We start from the raw sequence: 26,703 nt of genomic DNA, 5'->3' as shown, positions 1-26,703 counted from the left end.
CTAAGTCATTTCTTTTCATTTAAGTGTCATGACTTCTTTATCAATAAACCTAGATCTATAAAAGAAAGAAGGTTGGTAAACCTAAAAATAAGTATCCTTGTACAGTGGTGCAGGCAGAATTGTCAGCAGCCTGGCACATGTGCATTTAATGTGAAGCTTCTTGTTTCTAAAAATAAAAGTGAAGTTGCACATGCCTCTGTGTCTGACAGAGAGAGGGGACACAATAAGGGGACTAACTATACTACCTACACTCATCAGAGGAATGAACGATGTTACTTCTTTGGTTTCCTGGTTTTAATGGAAAAGTATTTGTATTCACATCACTGAGTATTAGTCATTCAGTAGTTGAAAGGAATATTTTAAACTTAAAAGGCTACCTTGGTGTCACTTTAAGAAGTGGGGATAAGACCCTGGGGAAAGTGTTGAGATCCTGGTGAATTTATTTTAACTATCAGAAGTGGTTTCATATTTGTGAGTTTGTGGTTCTATGAGTTTTAGAGCCTTTGTGGAGAGATTTATGTTTTTAATTCTGTTTTAGCTTACAATTTTTACCCTTAAAACTTGAATTTGTGTAAATATTGCTTCATCTTCTCTATAAAAAGTGTGATCTCCCAATTTTTTTTTTGTCTCTTTCCAAGGTTAATCTAGTAAGCAGTTTACATTTTTTGTGCATCCTTTAAAGGGCACTTAAGATGCTTTTAGATATAATTTTAAAAATATTTAATAGGCATAATGGCAAGGAATATGTAACATTTAAGAAACAAAGTACAGAATCAAAGAGGTTAGAGGAGAAGGACATTTCATTTCTCTCTTTTGCATAATCATATTGGGCAGTAAAAACTACAGGAGGCAATTTACCAAAAAATAAAATTAAAATATCTGGGTGCTGTCATTTCTGAAAAGTCTTTACTATAAATACTACAAACAATTCAATTTACATTTCCAGAAAGAACAGATGGGAAAAGTTTGCAGTCTTATGAGAGATCAAACTTTGTGCCTATCAGAAATAAAGGCAAATCATGAATGACAGAATTTTTTTAAAGGAAGAAATGTAGGACAAGAAAAAGCAGCTCATCTTAATCATGTGATCAAGTTACTCTGCATGACCTTTGAAATTAATGATTTCGCAATTAAGGTTTTAAAGTTCTTTCTCTTATTATATTACCCACCTCTTGAATGCAAAGTGTCCGAAACTGCCTAATGGAAAACAGATTTCTTTACGCAGTCATCCTTGCTGTTCGGGTTGGATGAATTCAAATGGAGATGTTAGTTACATTTTTTAGTGTTAGTTTCCCTTTGTAAGATAATTACGGAATAATTACTGAAAATAGAGGACGGTCTTGCTTTATGAATTTAATATGTGGTAGCATTCTTTAAAATTAAGTGTAATTTATGCAGCGCAATGGGAAACGATCAAAGTGGGGTAATCCAAGGAAAACCTCAGAAAATGATAAACATGGAAGAAAATGAGAAGGAACCTTCTGAAGGTTCTCTCCTAACGACCCACTTCACCCAACGAACTATTGTGAAAGGACAGGGCGGGGGTGAAGAGGCGCGTAAAACAAAAGACTTCCTTTCTCCATTCCCTTTACTCTGCTTCTTTTGCCAGAGATTGTTGCAAACTCTTGGGAACACTGTTTAAACATAATACATTTGGTTACTTTTATTCTTCTAGGGATTGCGGTGGGTAGTGCCCAAAGCTGACTGCTCTTGAAGTAACAGGAAAAGACAAGTAGAAACTTTTCAAAAAAGGCAAAACCCAAAGTTATCCGACCCGCGAAGGTTGTGAGTAACAACAAAAAAGTAAAAGGCACTTTACTTAAAGGCACAGCTCATTTCACTGTTCAGGCTCCGTGCTTGCTAGCTGAAAGACGGTTTGCTTCGCCTCTCGTGTCTAAAAGACAGCGAGGAGTACGGGACTGTAAGGCGAGGGCGTTATTCTCGGATTTATTCAGCTCCAGGAAAGCTGCGGTTTCTAAAAGCAGAGCTCTCACAGCAGCACACAAGTCCACTGCCATCCTCATCCTCCCTTTGCGAGCATCCAGCGCCAGCCGGGAGCTCAAAACCTGGAGGGAATCCTGGACCCGCAACCTGACTCCGTTCGGCGCCCATTGGCTCGAGCCTCGGACCCCGCCCCCACGGCCGGGGCGGCCGTTTCGCCGGGACCCGCCCCTCGGCCCTGGGAATCGCCGCCTGGCAGGCCGGCTGTGCCTGCCACTCAACCCGAGTGGCGGAGGCTCTCGTCTCGGAGCCCCGCCCCCTCCCCCCTAATTGATATTATTGGAGTGTGGATCAAGCGGCCGGTCTGCAGTCGGAGACTTGCAGGCAGCAAACACGGTGCGAACGAACAGGAAGGGGGGGAAAAAATAAAAAAAGCTAAACGTGGAGCAGCCTGCCGGGGACTGAGAAGGGGAATCAATGCAAGAAGCGCAGTAAAAAAAAAAAAAAAAAAAAAAAACCCACTTCGGAGCAAACAGCATTTAAAAAGCTACGACTCAAGATAACTGAAACCTAAAATAAAACCTGCTCATACACCATGGTTTTTCAAACTCGGTACCCTTCATGGATTATTTTATGCTACATCTGGCTGCTCCGCTTTGCACACACAGGGGAGGCGCAGGCTGCGAAGGAAGGTAAGGCGATGAGAAAGCAAAGTTTGTTCTGACTTATTTATTTAGCTGTCTACCTGCACGAGCCAGCTCGTCCGCGGCGCTGCCGGCCGCGCCTCCGGCGCCGGGCGACCCTCCCCCCCCCCCCCGGTTCCCCGCCCCCTCACCGCTCGGGCTGCTTCTGGCTGACGGGCGGGCGGCGAGCCGGGGCTACTGAGAGCAGCCTGCAGCCGGGTGCCCGGGGCCGGCCATCCGACGGGAGCGGGATTTCTGGCACGGGCAGTCCGGAGGGCGTGAGCAGCAAGCGAGGACGGAGGGGGGTGGGGGTGGGGGAACGGTCGGCGAGCTCGTTCCCTAGGACCCCGAGCGGGTCACATCTCCCTCTACCCCTCTCCTCCTAGTGTTCGTCTCCGGCGGGAGCCACGGCCGGAGTTGGGTCGGAGACTGGGAAGTACAGCCCCCACTAGCCCGCCGGCGAGCGGCGGCAGCCAGGAGCTTTCCCAGAGGGGCCGAGACTTGTGTAAGCTTCGAACGCTCGGGTTACTAATGAAGTGCTCACTGCTTCGGAGGCGCGGGCCTGCGGTTGGCGCTCGGCCGCCGGCGCGGAACAATAACGCCGCGGAGGTGAAGCGAGCGAGCCGCGCGCGCCCCGCAGCCCGTGGATGTCTCCATTCAGCGCGCGCGTCGCCCTGCGCAGAGCGGCAGTGGGGGCAGCGGCAGCCGGGGCAGCGGCAGCCTAGCGGGCTCGGTCGGGCCGGAAAGGCAGAGGGCGAGCTGGGGCTGTGCAGTGTGTATCAAGAGGCCGCCTGGGCGATTAGAAGCCCCCACTTATTTGCCCCACAGTTCAGCAGTTGAGGAGTCCGAGTGGCCAAACCTTGGAAAGACCTGGACCCCGAGGGTTCGTTCTGGTTGGAACGAGCTGGTTTCATTTGAGCAGCTAGATACGCCTGTATATGGTTATGTTTTCCTTCTCCTTTGAACCATCGACAGAAGGTAATATACCTTTCGGTGCCTGTAGTTGGAGCTGGGGGAAGATACATCCTGTCAATGGAAGTGTCTTGCTTCTGAGCAGTGTTACAATACTCCCCCCCTCCCCGTCCCCCTTACGTCTTCCAGGCTGTTTATCTAAGGTTGATGTGATATTTTAAAGGCAGAATACGAAAAATTCCTTAAGTGTAGAAGGAGAGGAATCTGTTATCAGATTTAGGTCATGGAGGTGATGGGAGGGTTACATATCGGCTCTGGCTTCTTCTATTCCTGAAAACTTAAGTGATTTAGTGCTGCTTTTCTTTATTGTCTTCGTACACCACTCTTACAACCCAACGCCATATTCTCCTCCTTCATCCAGCTTGCCCTTCTGACCCCAGTTTCCACATCTGCAACCTGTGTTGATGCTGAACCCATTCAGAGAAAACCGTGCCTCCGAGCTGATGGTTACGCGTTTTTAGATGGACGGACGTCTGCTTGAAACGCACACCATACACATCAGAAGCCGCATTTTTACTCTCTTGACACTAGCGACCAGACACATTCAGTCCTGGCGCCCTGTCCTGTTTCCTCCGGAATAGCAGGTCCTGAGGAAAAGTTTGCACCAACGCGGCGAAGCCCCGCGCGCGAGCACACGCAGACTCGGGCAGGAGTTTGAGCTATAAATAATTGCATCACTAGGGGGAGAGGTTCCTGCAGCCAGAATGGCTGGCTCGCTCGCTCTGCTCTTCTGGGTGATCCTGATTCTAGGAGCCTGAATTCTTTAAATGCAGAAGTCAGTTGTTTAAAGGCGGGGGATGGGGGTGAGTGGGCCCGGCTTCTCGGTGGTGAAGCTCCCAGCGCACAGCGGCGATCGGGAGCTGGCGTTCTGGGAGCCAGCAAGCCTCGAGGCGGCCCGAGGCGTCACGGCACCCGGGGCTAGAGCCGGGAACCATGTGGCGCAGGTGCCCGGCCTCCCAGGCTGGTTGGGAGTGGCCGGAGGAAAATAAGGGACCCCCTTCTTACACTCCCCCCTTCCTCCCCGCCACCCGCACGTTCTCTAGGAAAGGTCAGTTCCCGCTTCAGGGAGCGCATGTATAAGTCAGAGTCTGACGCTTGGAGGCGAAGTGCAGCTGCTGCTTTTCCTCTCCGTAAATGCCGCCGCGGCTGCCGCCGTTCCCTCAGACGCTTCCCGAAAGCCTCTCTCCCCCTCCCGGCTCCTTCTGGAGCGAGGGCGCCACTGCTCCCTGGTGTGCCCAGGTCTGGCAGAGGCGTAATGGATGCTCCGCGCGGCGGGCGCGCCCGTCTGGCAGCCCCCGCCCCGCCCCGCCGACGGCCCCGCCCCGGTCCCCGGACGCCCGCCGCCGCCGCCTGAGCGGCCCTCCTCTAGCTCGGTCGGTGCGCGCCCTGCATCTCGGCCCTCACCCCAGCGCGGCGGGGCGAAGAATCCCGGAGCCTCGGGCCTGTGACCCCGCGTGCGGGTGGGCTGCCGGGCTGCGCCTCCGCGGGCACGGAGGGAGGATGGCACTGTGTGCTCGGAGCGGGAAGGGAAAAGCGCGCACTGCAGGGTTTATTCAGAGACCGCACCGCGGGGAGAGAGACGCACTCATCACTTTAGTGCTGCTTTTGATTAAACGCTCTCTGGACGGTTTCTGATTTTGTTAGTTTCAGTCAGCTTGTTTGCAGTCATCCCCCTGCTCCTATCCCCAGGCTGAGCCGAGTAACAGAACTGCGATAATCAATAATCTTAGTGTTTATTAAACTTTCAAAAAACGACCCAAGATGGTCACCTAGATTTTAAATCCAGTTGACTATTGTCAGTACCAAAAAAAAAAGAAAAGAAAAGAAAAAAATCTCAAAAGGAGAGTAACTGGAACCCACATTGTTTCCTTGTGCTTCCATCTCTATCCTTGAGGGTAAATAACATAAAGTTACTTTTCGTATTAATTCAGTAGTCCAATGATTTATTGATGTTCCAAGTTGAAATACACAATGGTATTTTAATTGTGTGTGTGCTTCTTACTTGAAAGGGAGTCAAATGTTTGTGAACAAGGTTTTTTTCTGTCATAGCTCCTGGGGAGTCTTAAATGTAAGACAATAAAAACAAACCAAAAGCAGTGTATCTATTTACTTCTAGTTACAGGGAATAATCCTGAAGAGTGTGAAAGGAGTTCAACACATAATCAACTGTTCCTTTGCTTTCTTAGCATAACTCATTTTCATTACCTTTTAAATATAAATGTTTCCCTAGAGATTGAGAATTGTTCAATATTTAAAAGCATGTATTTTATTTAAGTAAAAATTTTAACATTTTGTTGAGGTTGATGTTAGGCATATTTACATACTTTAAGATATACGTACTTCAAACTCTGAAGCCAGTTTGACCGAAACAGTGAGTGCTTTAGGAGAGTAATTGTCCCAAAAAGCAATAAAATATATCAAATTGGAAGTATGATGTTTAATTAATGTGTGACATTCTAATGCATTCTTGTATTAATCCTATCAGGAACATTTATTACAATTTAAATAAATATTGAATTCATTGCATTATGTTTTCTGATAGCATAAAAATGGAATACAACTCTTTTTAAAAGTCAAGTAGAAGTTTAAATACAGCATTTTGAAATATTTAAAAATTAAGAAATATGTATACATACTGAAAACTGATGTTTGATTAACCCACAAATATATCATGTAAATAATAGGCAGTTTATTTTTCTCATGATAATATTGTTTAACATAGTTTTTAGCATTTCTATATTTTTTTGGCTTAAAAGAAAACACTGCATAGAAGGTTTTTTTAAAAAAAAAACTCTAGTTCTTAAAAGGTGATAGGAAATATTGTTAGCAGAATATTACAAATTAATGACAGACTGAAGAGTAGTTTGGAAGTATTAATATGGGAATTACACCTTATTATGTTCATGTTCTATTTGACAAAGTTTGAAGGACAAAATGGTTTATAAAACTATAATATTACTGTAGAATCAATATATCAATTTTTTACCCTCACTTTCATGCTACTATTGCATTTAAAATATATTTTAACATTTCAATTAAAGAATACCAAATATAATATTGGTGTTTTAATGTCTTTTCCCATTAAAAAAGTGAAATATACTTGTATCAGCTGATTATTTTACTGTTCATTTACATAACTAACTATATTGTCATAAAGTGATAATCATAAAAATTAGATTCACCTTAAAATGTTTACAAGTATGTTGAAATTTTTCATGTAACATTTGGAAATAAAACTTTCTTTTTCAGTATTACTGCTGGATTCTAAAGCACAACAAACAGAATTGGAATGGATTTCTTCTCCACCCAATGGGGTAAGTGCTTCTCATAAAATATCACTATTTTTTAAAGTAAGAAACAAAATCTTCTACTCCCCCCGCCCCCAGGGAATTATTCACATTCTTCATATTTGAACTGTTAATTCCAAATATCTTTTTCAGTATTTTGTGTGTTTATAGTAAGACACTGAATTCTCTAAATAGAGAAGGTATACTTAGAACTTGGGGAAATAGGGAAAAAAAATTCCTATAACCATAGTCTTTTGAGTTCTTATTGGGAGTGGAATCATACCTCAGGGTCCAGCCTATAATGCTGACTAATTACAGAGAGCATTCCTTTCACAACTCACTTAAACCTCTTTAGATACTTTATACTTCTGTAGTATAATCACCAAGTAGATTGTGTGTAATTTTTTAAAACAGTATGTAATCTGTTTACATCTTTTAAAAACACTTTTAGCATCATTCAAAAAGTAGTTTAAAAGGTTACTAAAAATGTACTATGCTTAACATTTTGCATAAAGTTTGCTATAAAATATGCGGATTCTGTAAATTTATGTCATGTGCTATCTACTGTTATTAATCAGGAGTGATGGCAGAACATGCACATGTGACAGTAAAAACCTGCTACAATAAATAAAGAGTGAAAGTTGTCCAATACAAATCTGCAAAAATATAAAAAAACTCTAAATAAATGCTGTCCAGTATGTTTCATATAACCAGAAAGATATATTACTTAAATTTAGTTTAATATTCATGTCTTCAGGTCTTATTTTTAGTTGTGAGAGAGGGCACATTCTTAATTTATTATTAAGGAAGAGGGCTCTAAGAAAGGAGAATATACCTTATTATTACTTAAGCTTATCTTTGGCACATTAAGAAATATAGATTCAAAAGATGGTGAAGTATAAGTGAGGATATAAAAATTGTAACAGATTTTTGCAAAGAGAAGAATGAAAGTCTGAAAAGGATTTTTGAGTATAAGAACAACCTCATAAAATCAATATGTCATGAACTGAAAGTTTAAGAATGCAAAAAGTGAACAAAGGAAATCTGTCTAAAATATTCAGACTTTTCATTAAACTAATTTTTGAGAGATTGCTTAAGTTGATATTGTAGTTATCTGTGTTGGTCACAATAAATTATGAAAAATGACAAACATTTTACAGATTGAATATAAAAAGTACACTGAGTTTGAGGGGTGAATATAATACTTTTCTTGAAAGTAAAGTGATTTCCATGAGCGCAATAATATACATTATAGAAAGACATTCATAATAAAAAATGAAACACTTTTCTTGCCAAAGACAGATGTAGACCATTTTCTACCATCCATTAGTTAAAACAAATAGAGGTAGAGGATAGTTTTATCTCTGAGGAGAAGTAAACTGATATATGATTGTAGTGTTTCATCCATATAATCCACAAAATGATAAATTATGATTGTCAATGTTAATTTGGACTCAAATGGGCATTTTATCCATTCAGAGTATCTTGAGTCAATAGTTAACCCTACGTATTAATAGGAATCAAGAGATATTAGAAAACGATGATCTACAACATTTTCTTTATGTCAAATGAACTGGCTCACATGTGATTCAGTATTTAAACTGGAAAGGAAATGTTACCAAGACATAAGTTTTGAGAAAATATTTTTGTAAGCATACTGTAAAAATGCAGCATTTGAATTAAGATATCTTTCCCACTAGTATAATATGTGGAAATGATTGCAGTCTCTTAGAAAGTGAGTTAATAAAACAAGAGTTGCGTTAAATGCACTTATGTAGTCTCACTATTTGTTATCTGTGCCATAGTGTTCTTGAAATTTTCCCCTCAGGAGCAAATTTTTTTAAACAAAAATTAAATTTAACTGGTTTTCAAGAGTAGCCAAATTGATTATTCAAACATGGAATAAAATAATTGTTCTTGAAGTTAAAGGAATTATTGAGTTATATTCCTTTATAATAATCTTGGTTTCTTAAAACTGGAGAATTATTTAAAAAGAGCACATTTATCTTTGGAGCTTTAGATTTTTTGATAGATATCATTGATAGTTTTGCTTCTTTTGATAATTTTAATCTAATTAAGAGACCCAAATCTACCCATCCAAACGTATAAATTTGGGTATATTCAGCTGAATGCCATTCAAACAGATTATAAGCAGCTAACTAAGAAAAAAAGGGGAAAATATGCACAATTGTGAAGTAGTCACAAATGCAAGTTGTGCTCAGGATAAAACTGAATGTGAAAATTGGTTCTTTGCTGCATTTAAGGACCTTTGATGATATTAGGCTATGTATAATAAATTGTAGCAAATATCATATAACCACCAACCAAGAAATTTCTGAATTTTAGTATTCATATATTGGTAATTTGTTAGTCTTGATAATTTTCTAAGAGCCGGTTTGAAAAGTAGGTGTTTATATTGTATAGAGCATTTAAATAAATTGATATTCTGATCAATTTTTATAAATAAAACTCATTATCACATGCTTATTAGTTTATTTTCCCCTCTGCTTTTCTTGAAACAATAGTTTAAATATTGCATGCTATGTGACTTTGGGCTTGAATGCTAATATATTTTATATTTGGGACTTTTTGTTGGGGAAATAAAGTAGATGACAGTTTCACTATTAAGGCATCATAAATTTAAAGTGGGAAATTTGTAATGATGCTAAGAGAAAACAAACTATTATTATTTTAGGCTTTTAAGACTATTCGATGAAATGAATTTATGTACTAATGAATGTTAGGTCATATTGTATATGGTTTAATAATTTTTGAAATTGTTGCAAATTCTGTGAAACTTACTACTTTTGTATGTGTGTGAAAATACATGGTATGGGTTTGCTTGTAGTATACATTGTATTAACCTATGAATGGACATTTTTTAACATCTGATTTTTTTTCTGTCAGAAAGATTATTAAATATGATCCAGTATGATATGTCATGTACATTTGATTTTCTATTGAAAGCTGTTTATTTATAATGATGAATCACACTTTTATAACTACTTATTTATAGTTATATGGATTTGTGTACAATATTATATATAACACTGGAATAGTTTTGTAAAATGTTACTCCCTTATAACTCATTTTGAAATGATTATAAAATATTCTGCATTATAAATATCAACATATTGTTGAATCCTTTTACATTTCAGAGTACTTTGGTATTTTATTCTCCATGTTTTTAAGTACTCTTAGTTTAAGTATAATGTGGGCATTTAAAATGTCGACTAACTTATCAAAAATTCTGCCATTCATCCATACGTATATGCTTTAAATGGTCATTTAATAATTGTGAGCTTTAGTGTACAAGAATTATAATCTCAGTGGAGAATATAGACATAAGCAAACATGTAAAAAGAAACATTACTACGCTAGAAAATAGATATTAACCAAAAGGAAATATTTATTGTATGTACAAACAATGCATACAATATAAGTGATGTTCTACCATCAGGATGAAGCTGAACTGGGAATCCCAGATTCTGTGGTTTACAATGTTTGCCAGGGTAGGAATCAACTTTATTCTTTCAAAGATCTCCATTTGCGATATAGTAAAGATTCCTCATGCACTTTCCAAAGCAAAATGTTATTTTTTTGCTGAATGACTGATGACCTTTTCTTAATTTTACAGTGGGAAGAAATTAGTGGTTTGGATGAGAACTATACCCCGATACGAACATACCAGGTGTGCCAGGTCATGGAGCCCAACCAAAACAACTGGTTGCGGACTAACTGGATTTCAAAAGGCAATGCACAAAGGATTTTTGTAGAATTGAAATTCACCCTGAGGGATTGTAACAGCCTTCCTGGAGTACTGGGAACTTGCAAGGAAACCTTTAATTTGTACTATTATGAAACAGACTACGACACTGGCAGGAATATAAGAGAAAACCTCTATGTAAAAATAGACACCATTGCTGCAGATGAAAGTTTTACCCAAGGTGACCTTGGTGAAAGAAAGATGAAACTTAACACTGAGGTGAGAGAGATTGGACCTTTGTCCAAAAAGGGATTCTATCTTGCCTTTCAGGACGTAGGGGCTTGCATAGCTTTGGTTTCTGTCAAAGTGTACTACAAGAAGTGCTGGTCCATTATTGAGAACTTAGCTGTCTTTCCAGATACAGTGACTGGTTCAGAATTTTCCTCTTTAGTCGAGGTTCGAGGCACATGTGTCAACAGTGCAGAGGAGGAAGCGGAAAACTCCCCCAGGATGCACTGTAGTGCAGAAGGAGAATGGTTAGTGCCCATTGGAAAATGTATCTGCAAAGCAGGCTACCAGCAAAAAGGGGACGCTTGTGAACGTAAGTAATATATATTATTGAAATTCTACTTTGCATTTTTTTCTATTTCAGAACCAGATCTTTTAAGTAATAATAATTATTTAAACAAGGGAATTTGTCCTATATGAGCAGCGCAGTTCAGTAGATCTTAAACAAAGTCACTATTGAACTTGATGATTGCCCACTGTGGTATAAGCACTAAGGGTATGGAAGAAATATTAGTGATAAGAAAATTTGTCACTAAAATTTAAGTTGTCTGTGCTTGACGTGGAAGTCAACAGTTGCATGTTGGGCTATGGGGATTAAGAGAGACTGTGCAGGTGGACTTTAGGCTGGGAAGACTGAGATGACATTAATCAGGATTTAGTGAGATGCAATTCCTCCTGTTTTAAAACTCCTATTGTTAGGGCCCATGAGTTTCAGAATATAGGAGGTTAAAGGGGCTGCTAACAGCTCTGTTGACAGGCAGGGCACAAACATGCGTTTATAGACTTTTAGAATTGTCTTTTATAAATGTTAAGACTTTGATACAAAATCATCAATATTTCTTAATGTATCTCTGTGGTAACTTTTGCCAAAGCTTTAATGCTTTTTTGGACCAAATAAAATGAATGTTTTTCTGGTAAGTCATGTTTTAGTGGACCACATTTTTGTGGAAGTGGGCCAAAGTAAAGTTTTAATTATTGCGGTACATCAGCTGGATGTTTTCTAATTGTTTTGAAACGATAATAGCATATGAATTAGTAAAACTTTTCTTTTTTGTAAAACTGGATTTTCTCTTACATAGCATTATGTGGTCAAATAATTGGCCAGTATTTTTCTATTTAAAACTATGTCACATGGACCTTCAAAATTGATAGGTATTTTTCTGTTTGTAAGTATCTGAAAATATCTTAAAACAAAGTTATATCACTTATGTCCTTATTAACATAATTTATAAAACAATACGTTTCAAAAAATAACTTATATATTCTTTGCTCTCCTAAGCAAACATCATAATTTCTATCATGATCTTAAATTAGAAGGAGCTATACCTGATAATTATTATAACTAAATTTTCTTGGTAACTTACTATGTACAGACACTCTTCCGTGTGTTTTGCATATACTAGCTTATTTAGTGGGGTAGATATTATCATTTCTATTTTACATAATAGAAAATTGGAGCTATCAAGGGTAAATACCTTGCTTGCAGTTACTTTAGTAATATTTGTCTTAGCTTAGATTCACACTTAGGGCATTCTGACTCTAGAGCCTGGGCTTTTAGGAACAATATTGCCCTAATTTCCATCACAAAGCAAGAAGAATCCTAGCAAGCATTCTGTTTCATTACTAAACTTAAATATCTCTCTCATAGTGGTTTGGTGCCCCCATGTAGTATAAATAATTATATTACTTCCTCATAAAATTCTCATTCTAGTGGAATATTTTTAAAAGAAATAATTTAAAAACTATTTAGATCTGTGCTGTCCAGTACAGTAACCAGCAGCCACATGTGGCTTTTTAGGTTTTGAAAAGTGGCTATTCTAAATTGAGATGTGCTGTAAGTGTGAATTACACACTGGATTTAGAAAGCATAGTAAAAAAAAAAAAAAGAATATACATCATTAGTAATTTTTTTTATGTTTACTATGTGTAGAAATAATTATATTTTAGACATATTGGGTTAAATAGAATATAATATTTAAATTAATTTCAACTATTTCTTTTTACTGTTTTTTTAATGAAGTAACTATCCTGTTTGAAAAGAGAAATAATTCATGTGAATGGTCACTAAGCATATAAAGTACCCAAGGCCCAACAGTTAATTACCATCTACACCATAGCTGACATTGTAAAGTGAACTCTGAGCAAAACAAATGGAGATGCTATAGGTTCAGGTCCCACAGGCCAGTTTAGCAGCCTTCTTTTATACCCATGAGGGAGGCAAAACTGTTTCACACTGACCCCTTCCCAAATCTCTCACTGGCAGTATTTTTAATTGAGTATTAAATTCTGTAGGTTCCATATATGTGGAAATCAAAAACTGATGAAGATTTATCGCTACCAGTAGGCAGAATGCTATTCCACTGGGTAAGAATAGAAATATGTTTAGTGAACTAATCAGTTAAATGAAAGGCAATGTTGTCATTGACTAGAAGTTAACAATAGTCACTTGAAAATGACAGTGGATTCAGCAGTAACTATTATAGAAAAAATTTTTAAGATGACTATTACATTTTAGCTGAAAAAGCAAATGTTTCAATATTGTTCAGATCTTGAGTGATGCAAAAGTGGAATTTAAAAGTTTTGCACAGTTAAAATGGGAAGAATAACCAATAAAGCAGAAATACGTATAAAAGTGCACAATTAGATTTGTCTGTGAACACTAAGATATAACATTAAATGTTCTGTTCTTTTACGGTTTAAAGATTTAAAGAAAATTACAATTTTTTTGTTTCATTTTGTGTAATTTAATTCAAATGATTTCTAGTCTTACTTGTTAAGAAAATCAAATGGGAACTGTTTGAGTTTTACACTTGTAAGAATAGAATTTAGTAAGAAAAGCGGTCTTTAACCACAGTAAACAGATATATTTACTGTGAAGACTGCAATTTTTCCCAGATGAGCAAAATCATCCCATTAAATGTGCTATTAAAAATACTTACATTCATTTATTTTAGTTTCAAGAATTAAACATTTGAATACCAAAATTATTGTCACCTGCAAACTATACTAACATACTTAAAAATAGATTATAATTACTCCACCATCATCCATATTAATTCTGCCTTGGAATAGGTGGAAATAGGTATTAATAGTAAGAGTTCATTGTAAAAAAAAAGGTGATTAAAAGAGGCAACATGCCTCCTTATGGTTCAATTAAAAGACTATATGTGCATTGTTGTAAGTCAAATAAATTTTTTATGATATAACTCTTAATTTTTAGCCTTGGTGATATTAATAAAGGAATTAAATACCTTATCTTTAACTATAAAACTATATTCATTTGCAGAAACAATTTTTCCTTGGCATAATTCCAATACATTGCTGCAAGAGTGCTTGACTCTGTAATCAGTCCAGGCCTGCCTTTATAGTATTCCTCCTGTTTCCTTTCAGTGATCCTGTTAAGAGTTTGAAAACAAATTCCAGTCCCATATTGAGGAAAACTTACGTGTTTGGGAGAGGATGCTAGTAAGTCCCTAGCCAAATGAAATGGTTAGCTGCTTAGAGTCAAGTTTATCTGGGTACTTTCTGGACTGCCGGCCCATTGTGATGTTTGTTAGAGGATAATATGAAATACAAATAACTATGAAAACTGATGACAGTTTTGATCAGTTGATGTTGGGGCTTTTTTTTTTTTTTTCCCCATGACTTTAAAAACATTCCATTTTGAAAACCAAATGTTTCTCAAGTCTATTAACATATGGAGAACTTCTAGTCTAATTCTTAAATATAGTGTTTTTATGAAGACAATATCTTTAAAATATATAATTCCCATAAATTATTATGCTTTTATTGTCAAAAGTTTCTTTTAAAAACTTACTAAGTTTGTAACAACTTCTGTACAAACCAGCCAATATATTTTTTTAGATAAAAAGTATAGTCATTTTAAAAATTGAGAGCAGATTATATTTTACATATATAAATATTTTGGGAAGACTCATAAAATTGTATACTGAAATGTATTTTGAATTTTTGTAACTTTTGTACAAGTTAATTTCATTTTGAAAGTAGAATAGCGTTTGTCAAAGTGTGAAGCTGGATATTATGACTTGGATTTGTGTAGGGAATTTGCAGTTTGCACTGAACAATCATGTTCATTTTCTCATTTAATCCTTACTATATCACTAAGAGATGGAAAGTATTTTTTTCCTCTCTCATTCAACATATGCAGAAACTGGAGCTCAGAGATATGCAGAATATTGGCTACCAATTCAAGTCTTTTTTCCCACTACACCATATACCACTTCCCTAAAATTTTGGGGGGACTTCAGTAGATTTTTCATTACTGATGAACTAATGAATCTTTATTCTAAGTAGGGTGACCATATGCCCAATTTGTCTGGGATAATTGTTATACTTATTATAACACTTCCTGTTTTTGCTTTCAAAAGTGGTCTTTCTTATTTGGATGATAAAATATATGGTTACCTTAATTGTAAACAATTCAAGGTTGAAATGCAGTTCACATGCCCATTTATCAGAACTTAAATCATATTTATATTGCTTAATTTATATTTTCTGGAAAGAAAGATTTAGAAATTTCCTTTTTGATGATTTCATGTGAAGGGGAATTCAAATAATTATAGATTTATAATTTTATTGTAAGGAATTTTCCTAATAGTTGCTTCTTAATATCTTCTATTAATAAGTTAACAGGTCTATCATTATTTTAATAATATATAATTTATGCATGTATAACATACATAAATTCAATAAATTATAACATGCATTCAATCTTATAGCATTAACAAAATCTAAAACTTGTTTTTGATTAGAGTTTTTGAAAACCTTGCTTTGTTTTTATGGACACATAACATGTAATTTGTACCATCAATTTTCAGGATAACAACTGAATCTTTAAAATACATAGTATTTATAATGAAATGTATGTATAGAAATGTAAGATACACTACAGGGTTAATAGCTCAGATGCTGGAGTCACAGAGTTTTAAAATCCTGTCTCCAAAACTTAACAGGTGCGTAAAGTAGGACAGTCTCTCCAAACCTTAATTTCTTTAAGTATAAAATGGGGCTAATAAAAATAGTACCTCCCTCATAGGGTTCTTGTCAGAATTGAATGAAATAATGCATATAAAAACCCTAAGAATAGTATCTGGGACATAGCAAATAATCAATGAATGCTTATTATTATCTTATTATTAATAATGCAGCAAGGAATTTGCTAAGTTAAGAAATCTTCTGGTAATGTGTGAATGAACATAATCTCATAGGCCACAAATAGTTAAATATAACTTGAGCTAGCAATCCTACCCTGGTAATTTACCTAAGAAGGCATTTGAATAAAAGAAGATAATTTTTTAGATAACCTGTTTTATCCCCAGCAATGTATATAATTTGAATTATTGGAAATAACCAGAAGGCCCAAAGTTAAGATGCATTACCTTGATTGAATTCAGTCTTTAAAATATCAGTGATATTATATAGAAATTTTAGATTTTTTAATTAATAATTTTGAATGAAAAAGAAAGTAAAATTTTGTGTACACTTATTTAGATATATGCAAAATGCACAGGGAAAAGAGTAGATGGGAGCATAAATATAACACTGAATGTGTCAGAGTAGTGGGATTGTGGGTGATCTTTTATTCTTTCTGTGCTTTTAAAATATGTTGAACATTAACCTTTATTTTTTTACAATATAATTATAAGTTATAAATAACTGATAGCTCATAAAGACAAATTGAATTGCATCTCCAAAATGTGGATTTTTAAGTTAAGTTAGCTTCTGTATAAAACACAAGGCTCAGCTAATAGAGCAGTAGTAAATGGCAAGTATATTTTAAATTATATAAATGTGGGAAGATGCAAGGCATTCAGTAGAAACAGCTCATAGATTTTATTTGTATTTTAGTTATTGTTGGCAAAGGCTGTTTTACTTCATATGTATTAATTAATTTAATCTCACAGGGAGGTGTTACTAATTCCTTTTATCTAATAGGTAGGCACTGTTATTACCCAGATTAAAAGAGAAAAAAATACTCTTTTTTATTAATATTGAGATATTAATAAGATACTTCAATAAGATATGGTAAGAAATACGAGGGCCTTCGAAAAGTTCATGGAAGGATTTGTATTATCTTCTAATTCTGTTTTGCCACACACTTTTTGAAGTACCCTCATATCTATGAGATATATATAAATATTTTTTATGTAAGGAAACTGAAGCTCAGAGAGGATGAGCTAAGTACCCATAATCACAGAGAATGCAGACTGTTGTTTAATCAGGGTGGTCTGGTTTCAGCATCCTTGTCCCTAACCGATATCCTGAGCCCAGTCATTATAGAGGAGCATTTTATCTATAGCAAAGTCTTTTATAAAAATAAACTTTCTTTCAGAATATCTTGAAAGGTGATACAAATCTGAACATCTTCTTTCATTTACAATAATTTCAAAATATTAGTCTCTACCTTTGTTAATATCCTACACATTTCATCTACTTTGCTATTCTCTTTCCTATTTCAGTTCTTTCTTCAAATGGCACTCAGGATGCACTTTGTAAAAATTACACAACATAGGTAATATCACTGTATTATTCAGAAAACTTTAGGCTCCTAATTACCTGTAAAAATTCCCTATTTTTAGGCTAGCATTTAAATCCCTTTAGCTTGACCTTGATCTTCTTTTCTAACTTTCAGTCATGTATTTATCATAGTTGAAGCCCCTGCTCCACTTGTCTGGTCCTGGTCTCCCACTCTACCTAAATCTAATCCTTAGATATTTCCATAATGCCCCATTATTATAATATTTGGCCTCAAGCACGTTAAAAACAAATTAAGCACGATGCCTCTCACATATGGTAACTTAATCCTGCACATCCTTGAAGAAGCTTTCCTGACTTTTTCAGTGACCTCTTCTCCAAATTTTGATGGTGGATACGGGCAGTACCATTCTCCTGGTTCTTACTGTTTTGCTTTTTTCTACCACCGTACCTTTTCTTATGTTCTCCCCACACTGCCAACCATCCTATTTTAGGCTGTGGAAATTCTGCCTTTCCTTACAATTTAAAATTAAATGTCACTTATACCCTGTTAGATGATTTTTCCTTATGCTCCGCCCAGGATCATTGCATGCTGTCTGATTTTATTCATTATTTGTATTTAAAAGCTCTTACAGCTTTTAAGCTTCTTAACAACCAAACCTTACCATTTTCTTTCTGTCCACCATAGTACCTAGCACAGCCCCTTGTACTACCTACTTTTTACAAGAAATGTTTATCTCATTTAAACGTTTACTCATAAACTACTCACTGCCAAGGCAAATATTTTCTTCAAATTTATATCGGTATTTAATTTCCTGTTGTATATAGCTAGTCTCTATGAGTAGTCTTAAATTTTGTAACTATAAGAACCTTTAATTATATTTCATTTTCCTCATAACATGCAGTAAGATGATAAGCTGATAATTAGCAAACGCGGACAGGATACTGCTCCAGATTTGAGGAATTTATTTCTGTGAAAATAATGTAACTATTTCTATTTTTACAATGTCACATTCATTCCTATTCTCAGTCACTGCCTTGTGTGTCTTTCTTTTCAATTTTTCCCTCTCCCTTTTCTAATGAAACAAATGGCATTTTACTGTCTTTACCATTACCTGTGTCTTGAGAAACAGAGAGATCCAAGAACCTGATAACATTTTCTAAGTTAAGAAGGTCTTAAAGTGTGTTTATTTAAATGGGAAAGTGACTATTTTCATACAATTATATTGTTTTGCTTCCACATTATATGTTGTAAATGTTAGCTTGAATTGTGAAACAAACAAAAAATAATAGAAAGAAACAAAACCTGAAAAATCAATCACTAAGCTAATATTACATTATTCTGTAAATGGGAAATTGCACAGATTCCATATTATGTCAAAACGTGTTTCTCCTCTTTGAGTGATACCTATATTACCTTTATAAATTTTTACCCCCTTTTTAAAATTATTCATCTTCAGAAGCTCATAATACTTGTTTTAAGACGTTTTTGAGTAGGTAATGACTATAGATCTGGAACAAGTGTCATCCCTGTGACCCAGTCCCTTTTACCAGGAGCAAGTACTGTTGTCAGTTTCTTGTGTACTTTTCAAGATATTTGCACATAATTTTTTTAAAATGATGAAATATTTTATATGATAAACACATACAATTTTATATGTCAATTAAAAAAATAAGTTTGGAGAAATATTGATACTTAAAATTATAGTATGTCACTCTTTTCTATTAGAACATTGTAGACTTCATTTAAAATTACACTGCTTTTTACTCATCTTAAGTCATCTTTGTATGTACCCACAGTGCATTGAACATGGTAATTATTCAGTAAATAAAGAGGGATAGAAAGAACAAAGAACCGATGAAAGGGAGGCAAGAAGGAAGGAAATATGAAATTAATGTGTCTGATTTAGTTCTCTGTCATTTTTAAACTTATTATATGACTTCAGAACGTTTCAAATTACCCTCGCATTGGCAAGTATATGGTTGCTCTCTTATATTTCTAGTGGATGTTTAAATTGGCATCAATTTCTTGCAGGCAGTGCCATAATACAAATTATTGATGCCTTAAAATTTTACATTTAATTGGATTTTTCTATACAACTTTTAGCCATTTCCTTTAAAATAATTATCACTAATGTACAAAATATTTTATTCATGATGATATTATATATAATATAATTAGTTGTTTTGTGCAAATATTATTTTCATGGGAGAAATTTGACACAGCTATATATTTGATATTTTTTTCTATGTGCATAAAAAATATGATTCATGGATTAGAGAGGAAAATTTCATAAAATTCTTTTATCTGAGTTTTTCTTACGTTTAAATAACTTTAAATTATCCCGTCCCCTGTAAAATACCTCACACATTTAGTTTCATGGACACGTGTTCATTAGGATATTCATCCAAGTTTAATATGTAAAAAGTAGGTCACATGCACATATAATTTAAGTTTTTAATCTGTTAACAAAAATAATGTAACTTTGGATTTGGGTCAAATTAATGAGTTATAGACATTTTTTGTTTCCTACCTGTGATATGAATTTTGTTTAAGTTATAGAATCCACATGTATAAATTACAGTATTAATCATAAATGACAGCATTTCCTGGGAGCCCAGAATAATATATACATCAGTTGAGTTAAACGTGCATTATTTCCCACAAATTCTATGATTCTGTGAAGTATGGAAGGTTTATTATTTAGTTTACTTTGTTTTGTCTGGTGTCAGTGAATGACACCAGAAGTAGGAACCTAGGGAAAATACATTCTGGGCTATAGTAGTCTGAAATAGTTATACTTTTTATAGTGTGGATTTTGAATTTTTTCATTTGGTTCATTAACTTAAATTAGTTACTGTTGATAAATATATTATCTCTTGCTTCCAATGTATTAGGAAGTCAGGAGGCTTTGAAAGGACACATACTGTGTTTTATATTTTGTTTCATGTGTCACCCAATTAACACCTAGTTTAGCCCCTCACCTGTGGTGGTGTTAGCCTCAGACCTGCACTGAAGCCATTAACACTGAATTACAGACTTTTACAGAAAATCTAGATCTGGAAAATGGAATGCCATGATGCTTTTATTAATAAAGTATAATATTGATCATATATAATTATTAATTACATATCTTGATTACATATCTTGAATACATCATTACTGAAGTTGAATGGTCAACAATTTATTATAGTAATATAACCTACTGTACTTTTTTAAAAGATCGTTCTTTCTAAAAGAGAGTTAATAGGAGATGGATTAGTGTGGGAGTGTATAGGAGTGGAGGGATAGAATATATCTAAAGAATACATTCACATTAGGAATCACTACCTATAATAAACATTTATTCTGAGGAAAATAAATGGAAGATCAGTAAGTTCAATGTACTCCACTATATTTTCCAGTGATTTATATGTTCTAAACTAGTTCCTAGGCAATGATACTAAATGACATTAAATTGCCTAATGACATTGATTCACACTAATAGGTGGGTTAAATAAATAAACCTAATGGATTTTAAAAACATTTATTTATGTCTTCTACTTTTAACAAAGTGAAATAACTGACACTATGTATGTGGTATTCCTATTTTAGTTGACATTTTCCTGTAAAGTAGTTTTACCCTTGAAAAGAGATGTGAGAGATGATATGTCCCTTACCCACTGAAATATAATGCATTCTTTATAATACAACTATTTTATGGAAATTCTTATATTCCTTGAGGGTATAATCTCTTACAAGATAATTAAAATCAAAAATTCTTGGAGTTTGAGTGTACCTGGAAGATCACCAAAGATAAATTAGAGGGAGATTTTTAGGTTTTTTTTCTTTTTTTTTTTACATAATAAATGGGGCAACTAAGTCCTCATTTATACTTCTAACAGTTCATTAATGACAGAAGTAAAAGTAAAGTCCCAACTTACTCTTTCCAGTTTCCTTTCTACTTCAACATTATACACATGAACAATACATACATGCATACACATACATTATATACATAGAAGTACACATATATAAATATATGCATATGTACATGTATACACACACCTGTACATATGTAAGTATACACACACACAAACACATACTGCCCACCCTACCCCACCAAGAGGAAAGAAAAACAAGACAACATAATAGACGAAGAAAAAAAATTGTTTTTCTCCTTGACCCATTTTTAGATTTCTAAATTGCTATGTGCTAATCCCTTAATTTAGAAGTACTAAATAGTTAAGATTTTCTTCTCTGTGGAAATCTCAATTAACAATTACAAAGAGGTTGAAAATTCCTGTAGAATAATCTTGAATTATTGAATATTTTGAAAAAAAAGCGAAACAAAGTTACCTCAGTAACGTCTTTATGTTTTCCTTTACAAAGTAAAAATTTCATAAACAAACTTTTATTTCTTTATTTTTAAATATATGCTTTAGTTTCCTCTGCCGTATGGAATACGTGAAGGCTATTTATGTCTAAGAAAAGAAGAGAAAATAAATTGTACTTTTTTACATACTCTAAATTTCTGCAGTATTTTAGATTCAAAAAAGGTGAAATTTAACTATTAGCATGTGTTTTGAATAGTGTGACTATTGTATGTAAATATGTTTTAAAATGAGAACAGTAGACACCCTTCACATTATCAGAAAGCTAGGATTTGGGCAGGAGCAGAAGCTTGGCCGTTTAACCACGTGGCTTCAGACTAGATCTCCTCTGAGAAACCTTTAGACCTTAGCCCACAGTCCTTGCAAGGGCAGAGGGACAATCGGGCTTCTGCAAAATCTGTTTCTCAAAAGTGACCTTTAAAATTAACATGTTAAGCCTAGACCGTTCAGGCTATGAGCTGAAGCTGGGAAAACACGCAGCTCCCCGTTTATGTTGAGGCGGTGATTTAGTTTGCAAAAGAAACCTGACAGGAACTTAAGGTCGCTATTTAGGCTATGCTTCTTACTGTGTCTAATGTTTATTCTGCACAAACATTATGTACAAAAGAACTGTGTTTTTCAGGGCTGAACATAATGGTTAGATCATTTCCCCCCTTTGTAAATTTTTCCAGTAAGACAGCATTGCCACTCACTTCAAATTGAAACAGCTCTCATTGATTTTCAAGATTATTTACCAGACCATCACTGTATATGTGTTCATTCTTCTTTCTGATATACCTCATCCTTCATTATGGTAAAGTGATAAAGTGAATGTTCTTTTACATCCTTGCTCCCTCTGGTTTCTTTTTTCTTTTTTCTTTTCCTTCTGCATCTTCTCATGTGATTTTAGGCTTTGGCAATAGCTTTTTATTTACTTCCTTGATTTAAAAGTTTTTAGAACATACCTTCCCATCAATTAAATGGATTAAAATGGTGAAAGCACATCTTGTTTAGTCATATTGTCTTTGTTTATTGAAATATAAGTATATAGCTAGTGACAATTTGCCCTTTTGCCTTCCTTACATGCCAGCTATTTTACATATTATAATTCAGTGTTATGTATATTAATAGTCATAATAAAAGAATCGAACTTTATTAATACCTTACTTATTTTTGTTGCAGAGGTTTGATCTAATGATGGCATATCTTTCTGCTTTGAACTGCAATTCATAGCTTTTTATTTCTGGTAGAATTCTTAATTAGGTATAACAAAGAATCTAGTTTTTACCTCTTCAAATCATTGATAATGTGTATTGTTTACAAAGCTTATAAAATTAAATTTAGAAAAGAGTTTAATAACTGAAGGTAAAATGGTAAATTTTAAAGTGAAAATTATGAATCATAATACTGTATGGCCAAACCTTTGTTATTTGAATTCTGACCTGTTTTTACAGAGCTAAGAAAATTAACCATGCTTTGATCGATGCTGAAGGTTTTAGTACCTTTTGTAACATTTGGACTGTGACTGTATAATTCCAGAATTACCACTCTTAGTCAATACCATAAAGGAGCTCAGTCAGGAGCTGTATATGAGTGCCTAATCAATTAAAGTTCTTAATCTTTATTTTGTTCAAAAAGCTGTAACAGTTTTCTTCCAGTATGTTTAAATCTGAGAAAGAGAAATGGAGACTAACAACAAATGAGAATGTGGTAATAATACAAATAGTTTTTGCTGCCAGGAAGGCAGATTAAGGGTAAATAAGTAAGAGGGAGCAAGGTTAGAATACTGACACAACTTCTTCTGGTCTTTAGTTTTTAAGGATTTTCTGTCATTACATACTGTGTTGCAGAGACAACAAACTACATGTTAGTCTGTAAAAGATCATAAATATTCAGGAGCCTGTGAATGCAGCTCATTTAAGCTTATATGATACAAGCTGAGACCAGGCTGACTTGTTGAAAAACAAAACACTGATGTGTACCAGAGTTAGCATTAAGCACAAATCTTTTATTGCAGTTATTTTTTTCTTTTTTTTTTTTTTAACCACTTCCTAATGTATAAGTTGAAAAAAATAAACAAAAACCTCAAGTCTGTGTTTGCATCTATAGTAATCTACACTGAAAATAATATACATTTTATTCATATAAACCTAAAGGGCATGGTTGTTTATTATTCATTAATGTCAGTGGGTAACCGAATGACACATGCTTATCAGAGTGGAGTAGGATAGAATGTTGACACTGATTGATGGACATACTCATGAGAATATGCTTATGCAGACTGCTTAGGTCAGTTGAACACATAAAACCATTCCGGACCCAAATTTGGGGGTGAGGAATCTTTTTGTTATTTTTTTATTTTTAAGATGCATTGCATATTCAAGAACTCATGTGATTCTTAAGATTAATTTTAGATTTTTAGCACTGTAGTTATCAAATAAGAATAATGACTGACTTGACTTTTTAAAAAAATTAAGGTTCCTGGTGCCTCTCACTCACTTCATAGAGGAAGAATTTTGGTTTTGTTCACTCTTTTATAGAAAGAGAATTCTAAATAAAAATTGATAGTTGCTTTGAATGTACAAACCTGAAATTACTGGAATTTTTCAACTGAGGAAACACTATTTCTTGAGAGAATAAAAACTAAGGGTTTTTGGTATAAAATCTATATGATATTAAAAATAAAAGGGAACTGTGTTCTTGTATTTCTCCTTGAATAAATGTCCTATTGTATTTTTTAATAGACTTCTCTACCTCAATAAATATTTTAATGATAGTTGTTTATGATATCTAGAACAAAGTGTTTGGCTGCAGAAATTTTAACTGATAGTTGTTTTCAACTATAATGTGTTAATTTTCTTAATTTGAATGAAAGCATCAACCCTAAAAAAAAAATGTAAAAATCTCAGAATCTTTTAATATAGGCTTAATTATTTTTATTTCAGAATGCAGGAAAATGATCATATTTTCTGTGTAGTCTAACACTGAGTTAGTATTAGCACATCCATATCTTCATTTTTAGTGAGATCTTTTAATTCTTCCTTTTATACTGAGGATATATATACACACACACACACACACACACACACACACATGCATATCCACACAGATATATTTATTGGCTAATTCTACAATTCCAGATATGCAAATATGTTAAATTCGATTTTTCATGGGATAATGTTGACAGTTATGTGTTATAATATTTTAAAACTTCTGAGTTATAAATCCATATATACTACAAAATAGTCATTTTTCCTAAGATATGTTACATGTAAATCTGTTTGTACAAACTTTTCATCATTTGAGCGTATGCATTTTTGAACATTTGAATTTAAGTTTATGTAATTTTTTTCGAATTATTCAAGTAACAATAACAAATCTCCAACATATTAAAATAGTTCACAACTGGGATCTCAAAGCAGCATGTAATTTATTACATCTTTATAGCATCTTTGTTAGGTATTAAATATTTTTATGTTTTTTAAGTCAGGGAAGGCCGTATATCACAGGGTCAGCCACTAGTAGAAAGCAAAACAGAGTTCTGAAAATTATGTAAAATGTTTTCAGGTGTATACATTTTAAAATGTGACTGTCAATACTGTTTACATAAATTGGGAAGGCACTTTTTTCCTACCTACTGAATAATTCTGTAAAGTAGTTGTTTATATATTAGGTAGTCATCAAAATGGCATGAGATTTTGATTTTCCACTTAGAAACATACAACATTATCTAAGGTTTAATTTTGACGGATAAATGACATATCACTTCTATTAAGATAACATTAGGAAACTGAGATAAATAGTTCAGCATTTTCTGTGCTGACATGATGTTTGCCTGTCTGCTTGCATCCTTTCCAATAGACAGCAGAGACACAATTACAAAAAAAGACATCTGTGCCAAGGTTTAGCTAGCCAAAAAGGGCACGCTCTTGTGTTTAAAAGGTAGAGAATCCAATTGATGAAAATGTCTGGACCTGTTAGCACCAATAAAGCTGAAGGCCACTGGGATGCTCAGAGAGGGTCTTTTGTTGTACAGATAGAAAGAGACCCAAACTCTGACACTTTGGGGGAGCAGGGTCAGCAAGGAAGATCATCCATCTTCTTCAGTGGCAGCTTTCTGTCAGATTCTAACCCTGTTCAGTGCAGTAACTAAGCTTCTACTGTTGACACCAACCAATTCTCAACCAAGTGTAAATGAAGCTAATATTCACTGACCTTATGCATAGCAAATGAAACCCTGTGTGTCATTTGAGAAATAATGTTATCTGACACTTCAAAAAGTGAGTGATGGGCAGAGTGTGTGTGTATGTGTTTGTGTTGATCACATAGGTGAAGACATATTCTTTAGCCACTCCATATTTTTAGTTGATTTTCACAATAGCCACAAATTTACCATTTTGGCACAAATTTAACTTTGTAATATTTTCATTTACATGTCATGACATTTTATGTGCAGAGCTTGACTGTGCTGCAGAACAAGCTCTTGTCTGGCTTCCTTCAGTCTTGAAATGCAGTGCCTAGTCACAGAAAGGGAAGATTCAGTTTCTGATAATAAAAGCTATAAAATTTCAAAGACAATTCTGAGTTACTAGTACACATTCAAAACATAATGGAGCAGAATATATTTCTTTATGATTATAAAATAGGATTGGTCTCATTAGAGAGCATGATTGAAAGGCTGTATTTTGTTTATCATTTTTAAAGTGCTGTCTAAAAGCTCCCTTTCTTTCTAGTTAGTAATGTCTGTTACAATCTAATAGTCTTTCTTAGTCTCTAAATCAAGATTTTCATGTTTTATTTACTGAGGATTATATTTTAAATTGTATATTGTTCCTGTCTTATTCTGAAGGACTTTCCACAGAACTTTTTTAAAAATTCTGACAAAAATGAGTTCATAAATATCCATTACATCAACCGTATTAAGTGGCTGCTCTATTCGGTAAGTAAAACATTACCATTGACAAAAATGGAAAAATAG

The 26,703-nt window shown here is 34.8% G+C and overlaps 1 protein-coding gene across 6 annotated transcripts in view; it reads left to right on the top strand.

The window, feature by feature from the left end:
- The first annotated feature begins 2,361 nt into the window (after positions 1–2,361).
- The window catches only part of EPHA7 (EPH receptor A7), a 167,390-nt gene continuing 143,048 nt past the window's right edge, over positions 2,362–26,703 (top strand). For all 6 annotated transcript variants that reach the window (XM_063097492.1, XM_063097491.1, XM_063097490.1 and 3 more), the window contains exons 1-3: positions 2,362–2,633; positions 6,846–6,910; positions 10,521–11,190. In XM_063097492.1, the coding sequence (XP_062953562.1) occupies positions 2,537–2,633; positions 6,846–6,910; positions 10,521–11,190 (832 nt within the window). In that variant the 5' untranslated portion in view covers positions 2,362–2,536. The remainder of the gene's footprint in view (positions 2,634–6,845; positions 6,911–10,520; positions 11,191–26,703) is intronic.

The sequence above is a fragment of the Cynocephalus volans genome, chromosome 5 (assembly GCF_027409185.1).
Source record: "Cynocephalus volans isolate mCynVol1 chromosome 5, mCynVol1.pri, whole genome shotgun sequence".
Lineage (NCBI taxonomy): Eukaryota > Metazoa > Chordata > Mammalia > Dermoptera > Cynocephalidae > Cynocephalus > Cynocephalus volans.
The sequence above is the reverse complement of the archived record's forward strand: the minus strand, read 5'-3'. Positions and strand labels throughout refer to the sequence as shown.